This window comes from Equus caballus, chromosome 11, assembly GCF_041296265.1.
Source record: "Equus caballus isolate H_3958 breed thoroughbred chromosome 11, TB-T2T, whole genome shotgun sequence".
Lineage (NCBI taxonomy): Eukaryota > Metazoa > Chordata > Mammalia > Perissodactyla > Equidae > Equus > Equus caballus.
The window spans coordinates 34,854,474-34,871,540 of NC_091694.1; the positions used below are offsets into that span (position 1 = coordinate 34,854,474).

At 57.0% G+C, this 17,067-nt stretch overlaps 1 protein-coding gene and 1 long non-coding RNA gene across 23 annotated transcripts in view; one reads left to right on the plus strand and one right to left on the minus strand.

The window, feature by feature from the left end:
* The window catches only part of LOC138916272 (uncharacterized), a 67,067-nt gene that overhangs the window by 3,007 nt on the left and 46,993 nt on the right, over positions 1-17,067 (plus strand). The gene's annotated exons all lie outside the window — the stretch shown is intronic.
* The window catches only part of BCAS3 (BCAS3 microtubule associated cell migration factor), a 576,498-nt gene continuing 564,002 nt past the window's right edge, over positions 4,572-17,067 (minus strand). For 14 of the 22 annotated variants that reach the window (XM_023652948.2, XM_023652945.2, XM_070227539.1 and 11 more), the window contains one exon: positions 4,572-5,378. In XM_023652948.2, the coding sequence (XP_023508716.1) occupies positions 5,230-5,378 (149 nt within the window). In that variant the 3' untranslated portion in view covers positions 4,572-5,229. Of the gene's footprint in view, positions 5,379-8,854; positions 8,946-17,067 lie in introns of all 22 variants that reach the window. The other 8 variants (XM_070227541.1, XM_070227540.1, XM_023652947.2 and 5 more) reach the window with 1 other exon arrangement.

Sequence of the window (17,067 nt, forward strand, 5' to 3'; positions counted from 1 at the left end):
CTTTAAGAGGCCCCGGGGGGCGCCTCGCGAGCCGCCCGGGGCTGGAGGGGGAGGGCACGGGCGGGGGCGGCTGGCGCCAGGCGGCCGAGGCTCCACAACAAAGCTCCGGCCCCTGTCACTTCGCATCGGCCGGGCCCCGCAGACGGGCGGGGGACGCGCGCTCAGCCGCCCCTCCCTCTCCCTGGCGGTCCTGGGCCCGGGCGTCTGGCGGGCGCGGGCCTCCCGGCCTCCGGCCCTTTGCGCGCGCTCAGTGCGCTCCGCGCTTCCCGCAACAAGGAAATCGGGCGGAGGTGCCTGGGCCGGGTGGGGCCGCGGTCCTGAGTCTGGGGGGCTGCTGGTCCGTCCCTGGCCCCGTAACCTTTCGCGGGGTCAAGAGCCACTGCTAGGGCCTTCCCCGGGTTGGTCCCCGCAGGTGTCTGTGGTCGGTGTGACTGGGTGTGGATCTGCGTGCGCCCGCGAGGATGGCTTGAGGATGTTTCGTCGTGAGGAAGAGGGGACGTCCGTCTGGGAAACCGGGCGCTGTCGTGAGACTGGTACTAAGTGCACGGTCGTATTTGAGCGTGCCGGGCTAAGCTCGGGTGACGTGTGTGGCCCAACACGTGTGACCAGCAGTGGAGGTGCCACTGGGTGCGTCCGTCCCCGTCTTGGCGTGTTGTGTGTGTATGCAGGAGCAGGAGGAGGGGGCAGACAGACAGAGTTGCTTCCCATCTCCGGCTTCCCTGCCGGACCCGCGCCTCCCGGAGCCTTGGCGCCAGCCAGCCCCGTTTAGCTGCCGGGCCGGCTCCCCCGCGGTCCCGGGTCTGGCTGGCGTGGGGGCCGCAGCCTCGATGACCCCGGCCCGCAGCGGCCCGGCCTGTCCCGTCCACTTAGACAAATTGCGGCTGACAGGCACGCAGTCTCTCTGGAGTCGCCGCCCGCCCGTCGCCTCCCTCCCGACCCAATTACCCCGCGCAGGGTCGGGCCAAGTGGCTAGGATGGGCGGGGGGGGGGGGAGGGGGCGGCGCGCGCGGGGAGAGCGGGAGGCACGACCTCTTCCCGGCCGGCCGCGTTGTGGCCCCAGTCTTGCGCCAGGACGGGCGGTGGGGCCACTTCTTCCGCTTAGGTCCCGGGAAGTGTCTGGGCAGCCAAGGCTTTTGTGGGCCATTCCCCAGTCTTCTAGGCTGATGCGAAAGCGATGGCCAGCCTGGCTGCTCTGGCCCTCGAGGGGCGTCGCTCTGCACCTGAGGGCGAGGTCACTCGGCCGGCCGGCAACCAAGAACGCGTCCCTGCCGGACTTTGGACGACTTCCCCAGAGTTTTGGGGATCCCATAACCCTGGGAGCTCCAGAATATTCGTTGCTCTGGGGTCGAGGTCCGCGGGTCGCGGCTGGTACTTGAGACGCCGGGTTTCAGCGAAAGTGGGGTGCACATCTGTGAACCTGCATGTGCATGGACGTGCACGGGGGTGAGGTCATGCATGTAGGTGTCTAGGATCGCGGCAGCGTGAACAGGCCACGCTGCTGTGTGGCTTGAGAGTAGGGGCAAAGCACAGCAAGGACCCCTAGGGCCAGCCCACCTGCGCGAGAGGGGCGGGGCTGGCCTCACCAGACTCTTGATTCGCTTTCAGAAACGCTTTCACAGGGAGCCTGGCCGGGATTCCCCGGAGCAGCTTGGGGGCAGCGCGCCACAATCCTGGTTCCCGCTGCTCCGTACCGCCCTCCCTTTCCCCGCGGAAGTGCTACCTGGCCTGTCCAGTCAGTCTCCTGGCCTCGAACCAACCTTTTGCCTTTTGACCTGCAGCTTCCTCTTTGCCTGCTTCAGCCCTGTTGCTCCTCTCATCAGGGCGTGCTCCCCTCCCCCTACTCTACCGATGAGGACCCTGAAGCCCAGAGGTGCAGTAATTCACCCGAGGCCACACAGCTACACAGCTACCCGTGGCAGAGCTGGGATGGGACCCTGGGACCTGCAAAGAGAGCAAGGCTGAATCCACTCCTTAGAGGCGGTGATGTCATTGATGTCCCACTAGCTACCCCTGCTCATACAGCAGGGCAATAATGAGACTCCAGGGCCCCAGCCCATGGCTGGGCTCTGCTTTGAATACAAGACATACGAGGTGCTCTCTCCCTTTGCCCCTAGAGTTTCCAATTCTAGGTCTGCAGGAGGGGGCTGCCTTCTCAGTTACACAGGAGCAAGGGAGCAGCTTCAGAGTCAGGGAGGGGCTGGAGCTGGAAACTCTTAGGGGTAGGGGATGGGAGTGAGTGGGATCAGAGTCCTTGATTGTGTGGGGGCACAGGCCAGGGAGGTCAGCACAGAATCGGGGCCTCAAATGGAACTGGCCAGGGCATGTGAGGCAGCAAGGTGCAGACAGGGGTCAGCAGATTAGCTGTGTGACTTTGTAACCTTGGGCAAAGCCCTGGCCTTCTCTGGAACTCAGGCTTCTCACCTGCAAAATGAGGTCCGAACAGTGCTCTCCTAGGTACCTTCTACTTTAGATTCTCTGATCTGTGAAAATCAGAAACATGAGCACTGAGAAACCATTTCCAGTCCCTGACTGGCAGCTGCCTGCGCTGGCCTCTGCTTGCCTCCAGAGGAGCTGACACCAGTGTTTGACAGAGTGCCTGTGCCTTGGGACCACTGGGCCTTTTCTCAAATCAATCCCTTCCTCCTTGAGCTGTGCCCTCCCTTCTTGAGCTGCCACCCCAGCTCCTATCAGCCTCTTCGCAGGCCATGAAGATATTTTTTCCTCTGTTAAACTGAGAGTCCATAGTACCTTGGTGCTATGAGAATGAGAGAGGTCAGATGGCTTCCTCAAGGTACCCTGTCAGGTCACAATTAGATACATGTTTTGATGGCCTCCTGGGTGATGCCATCATGGCGGGCTGCTCGGGCTGCTGGGGGTGAGGCAGAGATTGCCCGGGTGTTATCTCTAGAGGATAGGAGGCTGGCTGCTCCAGGGCCACTGGGCAGTAAGGTCTCCCACCCTGTGGCCCAGCTCTCACTTCCAGCTGATTACAGGCTGTGGCAGGGCCCGTAACCTTCCCAATTAGCTGGGGGCCAGGCCCAGGGCCTCTCTGATAACCCGCGCTCCAGTGGCAGCCGCCATGGGGCCAGCTTATCTGGCCTCTCTTATCCTCCCCCTTCCCCCACATACTCAAAGAGTTGTCCTGGCTGCGAGCAGATGAGTAACGAGATTGTCCTGCAAGCTCAGCCTGCGAGTCCAGCCCTCACCCATCACTTTCCCTGACTGGAGGAGGCCACAGCTGTTTTGCACCCCCTGGAGGGAAAGGGCTGAGCCAGGGAGGACTCCTGACTCTAAGCTGCCAGCCGGTTCCCTGCATGGTTGGAGAAAGGTCCTGGCTCTCCATCTTTGCCCCATCCATGTGCCCTAGTGTGGGTTCAGAGGGGCTCACCTTTCTTAGAGCTCTGAATCCATCCCCAGGAGCCAGGTCATGGGCACTGTGTATAGGCAGCCTGGTGGCACTCCCTTCCCTGTCCCTTTTTGACTGAAACTGCTCTGGCTGCAGGTAGGGGCTGTGCTGGGCACATCAATGTCTCCAATTCAGCCAAAATGGAGAAAAGTTGTTGCTCATCCCACAGCCCCCACTGTCTGTGCCCAGGACCCCTTATGTTCCCAGCATGCCTCACTCTGGCATGTGACTTTTTACCCTGCAGGTTTCCAGGCAGGAGGGACTGGCTTTAGCCACCCTATGCGGGGCCATCTACTCAGCCTACAGAGCCTAATGTGATTCAGGTCTCCCTTCTCCCAACATGCCCAATTGATTGGGTGGAGGGAACTGAAGATTAAATCTCTTCTCTCTCATGTGCCAGGTTCGATGGGTGCACGTGAAGGGGGCAGGTGCCCCAGGAGCTGCCCCAGCTCCAGCTGGACGGGTGGATGGGAAGTTCTGCTTGTTTGTGAATGCAAGTCTTCCGCAGCTGTTACATTAAACTTCACCCCAAACCACACCTGGCTCAGTGGTTTCCTTCAATCGTCCCAGGCCTCCCCTAGGGCTCAGGGAAGGGGGATATGGCTAGCATTAGTCTCCTTCCTACTCAACACTCATTTTTGCTCCCCCTGCTCCTGTCTCCTTCCTTCCATTCACTTTAGGTCCAGAATTGGGAGGAGGGTAGGGAACAAAATCAGGAACTTGTCATCCAAGGTTCCAGCCAGGATTCATGAGAGACCCACCTTCACCTGATCACGCTTCCACCTTCTGAGTTTGAAGAAAGAGGCAGTTACAAGGTGCCTGTCCCAAAGAGAAGGCCAGAGTCTTCAGCAGGCTTTTGTCCCACAGTAGCCCACCAGCACATGCCAAGGACTTGACTGGCCCTGACTGCCACAGCCAGGGAGAGTCCAGGCCTGTGGCGCCCCCAGAACTCACTGGCTCTGGTAACAGGCAAGAAGGTTGGAGAATGGATTTAAATCAGGCCCCACCCAAATTCCAGAGCAAACATTCTCCTTCTACCCCCTCACTGACTCCCCCCTCAGCTGCACGTGTCGGGGCACGCGGTGGTGGGAGCAGGGACACATGGTCAGGCCCACAGGACTCTGCTCAGTGCTTGGAAAGGACCCTGACCCCAGCAACTCAGGGATGGACACCAATCGCAGCGTGATTTATTGGACAAGACGTGCACTTTTTGACAGGGCCTCAGTAACCACAGTTTCCTTCACTGAACAGCACAGAACCAGGGTAAAGGGCTTACAGACAAGAAAGACAAATCCTTCCCAGGAGCCAAAGGGGAAAGAGAAGAGGAAGGGGGGCTTCTCCTTCCCTCCTCCTTCCCTCATGCTCTGGGCCTCAGTTCACTCCATGCTGGAGGGAGGCTGGCCAAGGGAAGCTGGGCCATGTGCCCCACAGCCAGGAGTGGGCTGGGGCTGTCCACTCAGGGTCAAAATGCCCAGCCAGGCCATCCACACTCTCCTCACCCAGGACCCCTGTGGGTGTGGTTAGAAAATACAAAAGCGGATCCAATGCAGGACATAATGTGCAAACGGAGGAGGGGACGGAGCTTCTGCAGAGTCTCTCTCAGCCACAGCCCTGCTGATGGGGGGCAGAGTTCAGAGTGCGCCGAGGTGCTTTGGAGAAGGGTCTCTTCTCAATCCAGGGAGGGTGGGTGGCTGTTGTCACTAAGCTTGGGGAAGACGGTGGTGAAAGAGGAGCAGAGACTGAAGTGGAGGACCAGAGGGGGGCTTCTCCCCCTCCCTCCAGCAGGTGAGTGGGCCAGCCAATCAGAAGCAGGTTGCTGGTACCTATGGGAAGCCGGTAGGGAAGAGGCTGAGGGGCTGACTCTCATTGGTGGGCAGCGGAGATCTGTAGCCATCAAAATTTCTTGGGATGCTGCCGCTGGTGGAACCTGAGCTGTTACTCAGAGTCTCGATGCTTCCCTCTCGCTGTAGTTCTGTAAGACAGAGGAGATGGCCAGGCCTGGTCAGAGTGCGTTCTGGGGAGCAGGGGCACACCCTGGGCCAAGCTGCCTTCCTTGAGGCACCAATCTGGGTCCATTTACATCCTTCTGCAGGGGGATCCCCACGTGCTCCCCAGATGGGCCAGGTGGCAGCTCGGGTCACAGGGAGGCTCAGCCAAAGGGAGATGCTCCCTTTGCTGGCAGGCTCCAGTTGTTCCCTCATTGTGGGAACACCTTAAGGCCCAAAGTATGGCCACCCTGATGATTTGTCTGGATCACACTATCATACGTGGGGCACATGCCCACATCTGCACACATTCTCGTGCTCAGTCAGCATGCTCCCCCAACTCCACAAGTGGCTGCTGTCCTGGATTTACAGGTCAGGCAGGAGGGGAGGAGCCAGGACACAGGGAGGGCCTCAGCTTCCCTGCCTGAACTGTCCCTACCTGTCCTCCCCTGCCTCACCTGCCCTGCAGCTTCGACCCTGGCTTAGCCACTCACTTGCTCACTCACTCTCACCCACACAATCCACCTGCTGGCCAGGCCCCGGTTCATCTTTGGCACCTCCTGGAAAGTGTCCTGTTTCTCTGCAGGAGGGAATGCCTGGTTTGAGTGGAGCCTATTCCAAAGGAGAGGAGGTCTCTGCTTGCCTAGAGTCCTCCTTTCTCCCTTCCTCTTAGCCTCCAAGTCTCCTAGAGGCCCCCCAGAACGTACATGCTCAGAGTCAACCTGGGAAGCAGGCAGGGAGGCTCCCACTCCCTCCTTCACCCCTTCCCTGGCCCCGGCACAGCCATGCTGCCATCTTGGATACAGCACCTGGCCCCATCTCATGCAGCTGTAGGCATCTTACTTAATTGCCCACCATCTCTTGACCCAAGACAGTCACTAGGGTAGGTGGGTTGGGAATAGACTTCCTTGCATGCTGAATGCAGGGACGAAGGAATTACTTCTTAGTTTTTGAAATGGCCAGTTACTATCCCCTTTCAGTCCCTCATAGTGGGCTCTGAGATGTGGGCACACAAATCCCAGGGCAGACTCTAGGAGTCTGCCCCAAGCCAAGATGTGGTGACCTGCAACCTCTCCTTCTCCAAGTCCTCCTGCCTGGAACTCAGGGGGTCTTGCCTGTCCGCCTCAGGAGCTCAGGACCTCACAGCAGTCATTTGAAACAACAAGGTGTGCTCGAATGTTACACTTCTCTGGTCTGGCTTGAGACCTTTATCTCCAGCCTGCACCGGCTCCCAGGCTCCCTGCCACCATACACATGCAGCACAGCTGGCTTTGGTTAGGGAATGGATCATGGCCTTTAATCCCGGGCTGGCCATCACCAGCCAGCCAGGGACTAACCACTGACCCTCACTCCCTGTAGGTCACCCCCAAAGCACTGAGGCTGCCCAGTAGCAGCAGCCACAGAATGGATTGGGGGAGTCTGTGCTGTGTGTGGATTGGGAGAAGGCACCTGGGCCCAGGCATGAGGGGCCCTCAGGCTGCACCAGCTATATCTGGGGACTGAGCCCAGGCTGAAAGGACACTGGAATCTCTCAGCAGCGAGGAGACAGTGGAAGGAGAGGGCTGTAAACACAAGCTGCCGGCCTGACGATGGCCCCTGATCTCCAAGACACATGGGCTGCCCTGTCGGGTCTGACCCTGGGATAAGTCAAGAGTTATCTAAATATGGACAGAAAACAAGGTTGTGGCATGGGCTCTCTTCTTCCTGCTCATTCTTCAGTCTCAGCCTAATTTGAGAGTACAGGCCGTTGCACCAAGAGTGGGAGAGGATGGGAAAGCAAAGAATAGACCCTGCGATTTCTATACAGAAGCTCCAGACTCCAAGAAAGCTCCTTCAATTCCCTTCTTTCCTCACAAGCCAGCCAAGGAGGTTGTGGGAAATCTCTGAGGTCCCACTGGCTTCCAGAGAGGCCCTTGCCCTCATGCATGGCCGTCCTGGCACTAGGGGGCGCTGACAGCAGGGCCAGGAGGGCAGGAAAGAGGAGCATTGGCAGGAGCAAGAAAAGCAGGGGCTTCCTTAAGATCTGGACACCAGGCCCAAGGAAGAAAGCCCCAGATGAAGGAGCAGGAAAGGCCACTAGTTTAGGGAAGGCTGGCTCCTTTCCAGAGCTGGGGGACAGGCCCAACCTTCTTGATGCAAAGTGCAAACACATCCTTAGTGCCAAGGAAGCTGAGGAGACCGGAGCCCGGGACCAAGCGTGGCAGCCCCACTGCCCCTCGGCACAGGCCCACAGCAACCCCCTCATCAGCCCCAGCGACCCCACCGCATGAGTCTGAGTGGATGCACCTCATCCCATCATGCGACAATGCAGGGACAATTGCTAAAGGGAAGATGAGTTTGCTGCTCTTGGGGGCCAGGTATAGCCTGAGCTGCCCCACTCCTACTTTTTCTTCACCAGTTAGGCCCGAGGTAAGATGGGAATGGCAGGCTTCTCCCTTGCCCCCGTAGCCCAGGATGACTAGGCCCTGCTGAGTTTATCTCCCCTACACCTCCCCCAGCCTCTTCCTCTCCATTTCCACTGCCACTGCCTGGTTAGGCCTGCCCTTCCTGCCTGGATAATTTTAAGAGCTTCCTACAGGTCTCCTGACCTCCAGACCCCCCTCTCCGATCCATGCCCCTACCAAAGCCAGAGTGGTCTGTCTACAGCACAAACCTCATCTTGCTTTTCCTCTGCTTAAAAACCGTCACTGACTCCTAATGGTCCTCAGGATAAGGTCTAAATGCCTCAATACTATGAAGTGGCCTTCAGTGACCTGCCCCTCTGACCCCATCTCACTAATGTCACCTGATATTGAACCAAAGTAATGAACTTGTGCAGTCGTTGGATCTCTCCAGGCTGCTTCAGGCCTCTGGGCTGGGCTCATGCAATTCCCTCTGAATGAAAAGCCCTTCCCAGGCTCTCTCAGCCCCCGGAATGCCTGCTCATCTTCCAAAGCTTAGCACGAGTGTCCACTCCTCCGTGAGCCCATCCTGCCACCCTGGTCAGGCCCTGCTGTGCCCTGTACTGATTCCCGCCCCCGGCCCTCTAACACTGTGTACTGTCTGCTCACACGTGTGTCCCCATCCATCCATCCCCTCCATCCCGGTGAAGAGTCCCTCAGGGGCCAGCGTTGTGCCTTATCTCTGTATCCCTAGTGCCAAGCACAGAGTCTGGAAAACAGCGGGTGCTCAAAAGCTATTCCCTGAATGAATGAATGAGTGAAGGAATGAATGATGTGGTAAGGGGAGATGGGGCTTCTTCCTCAGCATGGACTACTAGTAAAAGAACCAGGGGCCTAGCTGGTCCTGGACACTTTTCTACATGCCTTCTGTCAAAGCCCTTCTCTCCTCTCCTCACTGAGACAGAACCATGAGCGTGTATAGAAATGGAAGTGGAGGAGGGGTGCACACACATTCCCCCCTTCGAGTCACCCCAGCCGCCCAGCCCTAGGAGCAAGCGGCAAATGGAAATGGGTGGCCTTACCTTCCTCCATCCCGAACACACGCTTTGTTACTGTTGGGTTGCTCACGGACGCTGGGCTGTTGGCATTGTTTTTTTTTTCCTTTTTTTTTCCCTTTTGAAAAGAAAAGCATTGAGGAATCTTTTTGGAAAAGATATGGACAATGATTGAGAAGTACACTGATCTCCGCAAGCAGGTGGAGAGGGCATAGGAGGTGTGGAGGCGTCACACTGGGGGGCGGGGCAAGCTTGCAGCAAAATTCTGCAGCCAAGGACAGTGACATGCGTGTGTAGGGGGGTGGGGACCAATCAGTCTTGGGGGTTCTAGAGATGGAACTGTTGTGACAGAGCCGAGACCCTCTTCAGCGTGGGGGTGGGGGGAGAGGGGCCGCACACAGAGCATGGCGAGCAGCTACGGGAAGGGGGGAGAAGGGGCCTCTGGCCCATGCAGTGCCGGATGGCGCCCCATGCAGGTGGGTTGCTGGGAGAGGGCGCGGAGACACAGACAGGCTGTAGAGTTTTCAGGGACGCCTCCAGATGTTTTGATTCAGTGGCCCAGCTTCTGGCTGCCCGCCTCCTCCCCCACACTCAAGACCCCCAGGTCTGGGCAGTCTCCTGTAGCTGAGGGGGACTTATGGGGAACGTCCACCAGCAACCTGCCAGGGCTGCAGGAGAGCGAGCCGGGGGCTCTGTGGTGGGGACTAAGAAAGCCTCCCTAGCAGCGCCCCGTAGGATAAGTATATAGATTCTGGCCGGTGGGGAAAAGCTAGCACTAGCAGAGGCTGTTCTCCAGGCCTCAAAACAAGGTGGGGAACGAGGAGGAGCTCCCACATCAGTGGCTGGACTCAGACAAGATAATCTCATTGTGACCTCACATTCTCCAGTGACTCTGGCAGCCTGGGAGGTGGATGCTGGTCTCCCCATCTTGCAAATCGCAAAATCAAGAAAGAGTAGGAAGCCACTGGCCCTGGGTATGTAGTCCCCCTGAGACAGAACTGGTGCTGGTGCAGGCCCCAGGATGGAGATGTCGACAACTCCAGCATCAAGACCAGCTCCCAAAACCCACCACTGGCTGTGTCCACCCATTCCTGCTGGCTCTTGTTGGAAAATGGGCCTGGTACACACAGACGCCCCTCTATGCCAGGTACTGGGATGGGCAAGCCACAGGGACTTGGAATGAGCAAGAACTGAAAGGGAGGAGCCCCAGTTCTTATGAAATAAGTGCAGGAAAGAGAAAGCTCAATCCTCCTGTTGCCCCCACTCTATATGGAGCCTTACAAAATTCAAAGGTGTCAGAGGGGGCAGCAAGGTGGCTGACCTTGTTAGGGAGAAGCAACTCTGGTTACCTGGGCATGTACACCAAGGGAGACCCAGCTCCCAGGGAGGAGGTAGGAGCATGGCTGCCCACAGATAACACCCCACTCCTGGGCTGGGCCTTGCAGAATGAGGGAGCTTCTCTGTGGTAGTTCACTCCTCCACCACCCCTGCCCCCTCATCCCACAGCGGGATACTATGGCTCCTTTGCAAAGGTGGACCAGCAGAGATTGGCTCCTGGGAGCTGTGGGTGGGTGCTGATGAGCAGTTCAGGGCTCCACCTGGGGGAGAGGCCGAGGATGGAGGCAGACCAGGACTCTCTCACACAGCGCCAGAGATGGCATCGGGGGCAGGGCATGAGGATGCCCCTCTCTGTGGCCTTTCCTTCTGGAGTGCTAGTTCCCAAGGCTGCTTCACTTTCAAGGTTCTCCCCGGGGCTGTCCTCTCCCCTGGGTACAGACCCTTCTTTCCCTTGAGGCCACCCTATGCCTGGTAAGGCAGAGACTTCTGAGGACAGACTGGGCAGAGACCTCTTTCCATATATCAGTCACTTTACTAAGTGCCATGGTCTCGGTTCCCCCATTCCTTGGGGAGGGGCTGAAATGCTGATGACACAGGGGCTAAGGAGCCTTGGAGAGAGCTGGGGAAGCCCAGGTGGGCAAGGGACCTCAGCAGAGGGTCAGGAGTGAAGTCCTACTTTGGGCTTGACCTTCTCCAGGCCTCTTCTAGGCTGGATGGCAGTGGGGGCAGATGGCCAATTAGAGACACTGAGGGACGCCCATAAGGCTTCTCGGGGGAGGGGGGGCACTGGGGAGATCCCAAGTCTCAGGATTCAGCGGAGGGCCATTTCTGGGACGTAGCAGGGTCGATGAGGGCAGTGATATGTGTGTGTGTGTTTGGAAAGAGGATGCCTGGGACCCCTGGTTCAGCCTCCAGGAAGCCCTGGCACTTCCCCCACCACAAAAGGAGCAGCATCTACGCCCAGCCCTGCTGGTGCTCAGATGCTCCAGCCAGCCCTGCTCCATACACTTAGAGCCTCATGATGCTGCTCATTAAAGGATTAACAGAGCACTTTTATTGGGCCCTGGCTGCAGCTGCACACCCCAGTCCCAAGCTAACCACTCAAGCAGCCTAGTGGGAGCAGGATTAGACCTCAGGGCCAGTCTTACCCTGCACCCACAGCCTGCTCACTTCTGGTAGTGAGAAGGGAGAATGCTCCCCCCAACCCCACCTGCAGCCTCCAGGACCTGAGACAGGGGAGGCAAGGGGTCTGCCCAGGTTGTGGGGGCAGTTCAGGGAAGCGGTTAAGAACCCAGGCCCCCTGCCACCTGGGAGACTTTGGGCAAGTTATTCAACAGCTCTGTGCCTCAGTTTCCTGCCATAAGGATAACAATGTCTGTTTCATAGTGTGGTTGTTAGAAATAAATTAAGTAATGCATGTAGAGTGCATCACAGAGTGCTTAAAGCTTCCAGTCATCAAATGTGAGTTACTATTATTGGTGCAATTGTATTAGTGATTCTGACTATCTGTGGGACCTCAGGGTCCTTCTCCATCTTCCCTCCCCAGCAGGTGTCTCTGCCATCCAGGCCCCCACCAGCTCGCCCTCCACTGGAGCTTGGGAAGGATTCTTTTTTTTAATCAAGAAATGGCCCACGGAGGAAGATGGCAGATATGTGTTTACAGCTTTTCATTTCCCTCTTTGCCTCTTTGTAAATACCCTCTTCCAAGCTGGAAAATAAATTTCCAACCCTGTTGACATGCATCGATTTTTCCCTCTTGCATCTACCTCCCAGTTCCCCCCCCCCCCCCACCCCATAAGCAGGGCCTGTGGTTAAGCCCCTGGCCTGCGATGGGCTCAGTGGTACCCCAGGGGAGTAGGTGGCTCCAGAGCACAGAACACACAGCCAAACTGCCCTATTTTGCCCAGTGCGTGGCTCAGGGGAGATCTGCAAACAGAAACAGCTCTAATCCCTTTCTGCCGTGACAGTTCTTGGCTGGAGAATGAGGTCGGTGGAGCAGGAAGTCATCTGACTGGGAGGTTAGGGTTTCAGCATCTTACCTGGACGGGATATATGGAGAGGAGACCAGGGGACCACAGGACTGCTGCAAGTTTAGCAAATGGATCCAAATGGGGTCTGCCCTGAGCAATCAACTTTATGAGCAAGGGGCATGCCAACAGGGCCTGGGACCAACAGGGCAAACTGAGAGAGAAGGGCTAAGGAGACGGGGGCTTGACTGCATCCTGCGGGGCTCAGCAGGATTGGCAGTTTCCTGCTGGAAATCAGAGAGACGGCCCAGAAGCCAACTAGGAGGTGGACACAGCTATGGGCTGCTTGTCTTACACCAGTCCTGGGCATGGAAACTACTGCTCTCTCCTGCAGAGTATGGCTGAGGGAAGCAGAGGTCTGTTCAGGGAGACAGAGATGGAGTTGGCTGAGAATGCTTCTAGAAACCCAGAGCCCTGTCAAAGGCCACACTCCGGGTGGGAGCCAGCCTCTACCCCAGGGCACTTTCCAGGAGGTTAAAAGGGCAGCAGTTAAAGGAGGCAGCCTGTAGGGAGGCCCTGCTAGTCTCCACACTCAGACACGCCCACCTTCTAGGCTGGGCTGCTCCCCTACACCTTCCCTCTTCCCGCCCCTCTCCTAGCTCCACCCTTCAGTGGTGGCTCTTCTCACCCTCAGGCCCCTCCCTGAGGCTGCAGAGCTGGGTTGCAGAGATGCTGACAGACCAGGCATCCTCTTTGTCCAGCACAGAGGTCTATGGAGGATGGGGGCAGGGGGAGACTGAGAAGGGACCACCTTTTTCCTCTAGCAGGGATTTTTGTTCCCTTCCCAGGCATGCTTGTGGAAGGAAGGAGGGCAGCTTCTCGAAGCTGAGGGGCTGAGGATGAAAAGGCTCCTCTGCGGTCAGATAATAGGAATCCGGGTTGGGCCGATGGAATTCAGGAGTAGATGAGCAGCAGGGCTAACTCTGGCCTGGTTATCTCTGGGCTTAACGCCTATGTCTGAGCACAGAGCCCTGGCCCACTGACGCCACACAACTGCTAGTGATCTTACCCCACACATGCAGCCTGGCATTCCTGAGAGCTCCAGCCGTCGGCCTGAGGCCCGCAGCCCCTGGGTAGGCATGTGCCTTCTTTCCTGGCTGGAGTCTCTTTCAACTCACAGGGCTCCCACAAATGTGCTTTGATCCTCCTAGCCCAGCTCTTGTTCCTGACCCCCACAGGTACTGAGACCCAGAATGTCACAGAATGAGACCAAGATCACATGGCCTACCCTGCCCTCCATTCCCCAGTTCCAAACATTGAGGATAAAGATCTGGCGCTCCTGGCTCAGGATACCATGAACTGCTTCCCTTGGCACTGGGGCCGTGCATGTGCCTAATAACCTCAGGGTTTGCAGGGGAGACCTAAGACCCAGGGAAGACCTCAGATCTTCCTTCAGACAGGGGCGTGATAACAGGAGATGAGTAGGCCGGAATGTTAGGGAAGGGAGAATAAAAGTAGAAAAGAGGTGGGGAGGGAGGGAGGCCTGAGGAATGAGGAGGACTCAGGACGGAGGGTCAGCATTCAAAAGGCCTCTCTTACCACATCCTCCACCCCCTCTCCCTGGAGCCGGCTGTGTGTGTGTGTGTGTGTCTGTGTGTGTGTGTTGGGGGGAAGCAGTGCATTTGAGTTCCAGGTGGAGCAGCTCACAGCCCAGCCCCAGATTCCTTCATAGCCTTTGAACAGCTGATGAGCAATGATGGGAGGTGGGGTCTTAGCCAGAAGGTGTGCTGGCTGGGGGCTGGAGCCTTTCCCCAAGTCCCTCCTGTAACGGGCGTGACACGGCACTAATCCCAGGCAGAGAAAGACTGGAACCAGAAATGCTGCCACACCCTACTCCCAGGAAGCCCACATTACCCAAGCCCTCCCAAGTCTTGGCTTCAAAGGAGAAGATCACAGGATCCCCCTCCCAGACCACCTCGACCAGCCCCCCATGTGCAGTGACCCTCTCAGTGCCACTCTATTAGTATAACTTTAAATCCTGACCAAGGCAGAGCATGTCCTGCCACAACACATTACGCATGGGGACAGCAAAGGCTGAGCTGACCTGGCTCACATTTCCCTGGTTTTGAGGTATTTGATAAATCTGGCTGAAGCTATGCTTAAGATCAGCCCGACGTAGGAGCAGGCCTGAGCTGAAACTCCCTTGGCAAGAAGGAGGGCTCCTGGAGTAGGAGGCTGAGCTTCCTCCAGCCCCAGTTCTGCCCCAGACGTGCTGAATGACCTGGACAAGTCACTTCACTTCTCATCTGCTTCATCATCTGTCAGGCAGGAGGGGAGGGGCTGCTCAGGCAACCTCACTGCAGGTGCGAGGCTCGAAAGAAAAAACGACGTGATGGGGCTTTAAGCAGCAGAACACACACCGAAGACGTGTGAGAGACCACTATTATTGCAGTGGGGTCCTGGTTAGAAAATCAGCGTTGCCATCGCTGGTGTTTCAGCAGGCTGAGGCCCCTGGAGAAGTGCTCCTCACCCAGGGGGCCTGAAATGCCCTCCTAGCTCCAGGTCCTCGGCACGACACCAAGGGCAGAGCCCCGGCAGATGCCATGTGAGGTCGACTCAGGGTCAGGCAGCACAGCGACATGTCTTCGGTGGTAGAGAATGCCCAGCCAGGTGCTGCAACGTGACTTCTTTGTGGGTGCATCTGCATGTGGGGTGGCTGCGGGTGCTCACGAGGGCCCCACAAACATGCCCACTCAGCATGGCTATGAGGAGGGGGCAGGGCTTGGAAATTCTCCCGCGGAGCCAGGTGTCTGGCAGCTGGCCTGGACCTGCCTATCTCCTAAAGTCCAGCCTCAAAACTCAGAAGACCCCACCAAGCGCCCAGGCGGGGTCTTCCCGAGCTGCCCTCCAGGGCCCCAAGACAGCACCGGGGCCTGCAGACACAGGAGAGACGCTGCTCCTTGAACGCTGCTGGCCTGACGGGCTAGAACCACATCTGGTTCTTATTCAAATGTCCAAACGTAATTAAATTCTCTATGATGCAGCGGAAGAGTTTGGTAAGATGTGGCTTTCCCCCTTTTCCATCAAGGTTAAGAAATCACAGCCTCTCCTTCCACTGGCGGACCCACTCTCCCCAGTCACTGATCTGTGCTATTCTGCCAAGGCCAAAGCCCAGGCTCTGCTCTGTTTCCTAGAGCTGATGGGGCTGGGGCCAGAGTGGGAGCTGTGGAGTCCCCCTCCCCCACTGTCCCACTTACCCACCTGAGAGGATTAACAGCTGAGGCCAAAGCAGCAGGCTCGAGACTGAGCAAGTTGGTGCACTGAGGGCTGGGGGTGGGGAGGGGAGCAGCCCTGAGGACAGAGCTGCCGCTCCCAGGCTCACCTCAGTGACACACCACTGTCCTCCTTCCACTGCCTAGATGTGAGGCGTCTTGTAATAGTCTGCCAAGGGATCTTTCCTTGTAGTTCCTCACAATAGGAAGCACTTCATAGTTAGGATTCTAGAGTCTCTGGCCTGGCCCTACAGCCCCTCTGTGGGAAATGGAGCTTCCCAGAGTCAGGCCAGGGTGAGGCAATCCCTGCTGCACCTCTTACCTCTCACCTCGCACCCTCAGGACTGCTGCAAGGAGCACCCTGCCCCCCCGCCCTCCCCCATGCACGAAGGAGGGAGGCGTGAGAAACACTGGAGGAACGGAGAAGGCCAAGAGCAGCATATGAGCCCTCTCAAGGAATGCCCAGGACCCCCAAGTCTCACAGGCCTTTTTGGCCTGTCAAGGCTCTGAACAGGTTAACGGGCAGCAGGGTCCAAGGTGCGGTCCTCAGAGAGGGAGGGGGCCCTGCTCAACAGAAAGGAGGCCCACAGACTCAAGGCCTCTGTGCCTCTCCTGGGCCTCCCGTTCAGGGCTACCCCAAATTCAAGCAGAACATCCCCTAGACGAGCTGCTGCCCCTCCCAGCTGAGTATCTTCCATTTACGACTTCCTTTTACTTAGGGATTTATGACTTTCATGGTAATAGGTTCCATTCTACTTCCTCTATGCGTATTTTTCTAATCTTTGTGCTACAGGCTTTACAAGTTTCTTAATAAGTCAGAGTATTTTTTCTTTTGAAACAAATTGTCCTGCAAGTTAATGACTTACAGTGGGTGCGGATACTACCCAGAGAAAAATGGGGGCTGGGGAGAATCTTCTAGATTAAATAGAGCTATGTGGAGGTTCCTTCCAGACTCTTGGCCAGCTACTGTGCTAGAATCCCCCATGCTGCTCACCAACATCCCTACTGGAGAACTAGGACCACTTTCAGGTGCATATGGTGCTTCCATGCCAAAGAACGCTCACCCTGGGGACAGGCGCACACACACACACAAGTTGGTATGAACCAACCAACCCCAACATTGCTGACCCAGCTCTAAATAGGAATAATTTTGCATGTTTGTTTCCAAATGGTAAACATTAGTTTTGTAATGGGTTTAATTTAATTTCTTGGTGGCATTAGTGCCAAGGCCATGTGTCTGATGCCTTTAGATCAGTGAAGAAGGTTTTAAGGAAACTAACACAGTTCTTGGTCCAGTTGTCCTAAGCCAAGCCTAGCAAAGAGAATGGCAGTGGGGCCAAGGTCTCTGTTGCCCCCGTTAGGGTCCCAGCCTGTGCTCTTGCACCCACACTCCGTGGCTGGGAAAGAAGCACAAGTCTCAATTAATCGCCGCGGTGCCGCCTGTCCAGATGAAAAAGCTGGGCGGATGCCGGGTTTGCCTTTGTGCTCTGTTCACAGACTGGCTGCTGGTGCCGGGGCTCTATTCATTATTCAATTCAGCCAGCTCAGACGAGCCTTTCCATTTGCTCCTCCAGGAGGAATAACAAATCTAGAAATGCAATTCCACTTTGCTGTATTAAGATATTGATTTGCCTGTCGAGTGGAAGTGCATTTGTTCTGTCAG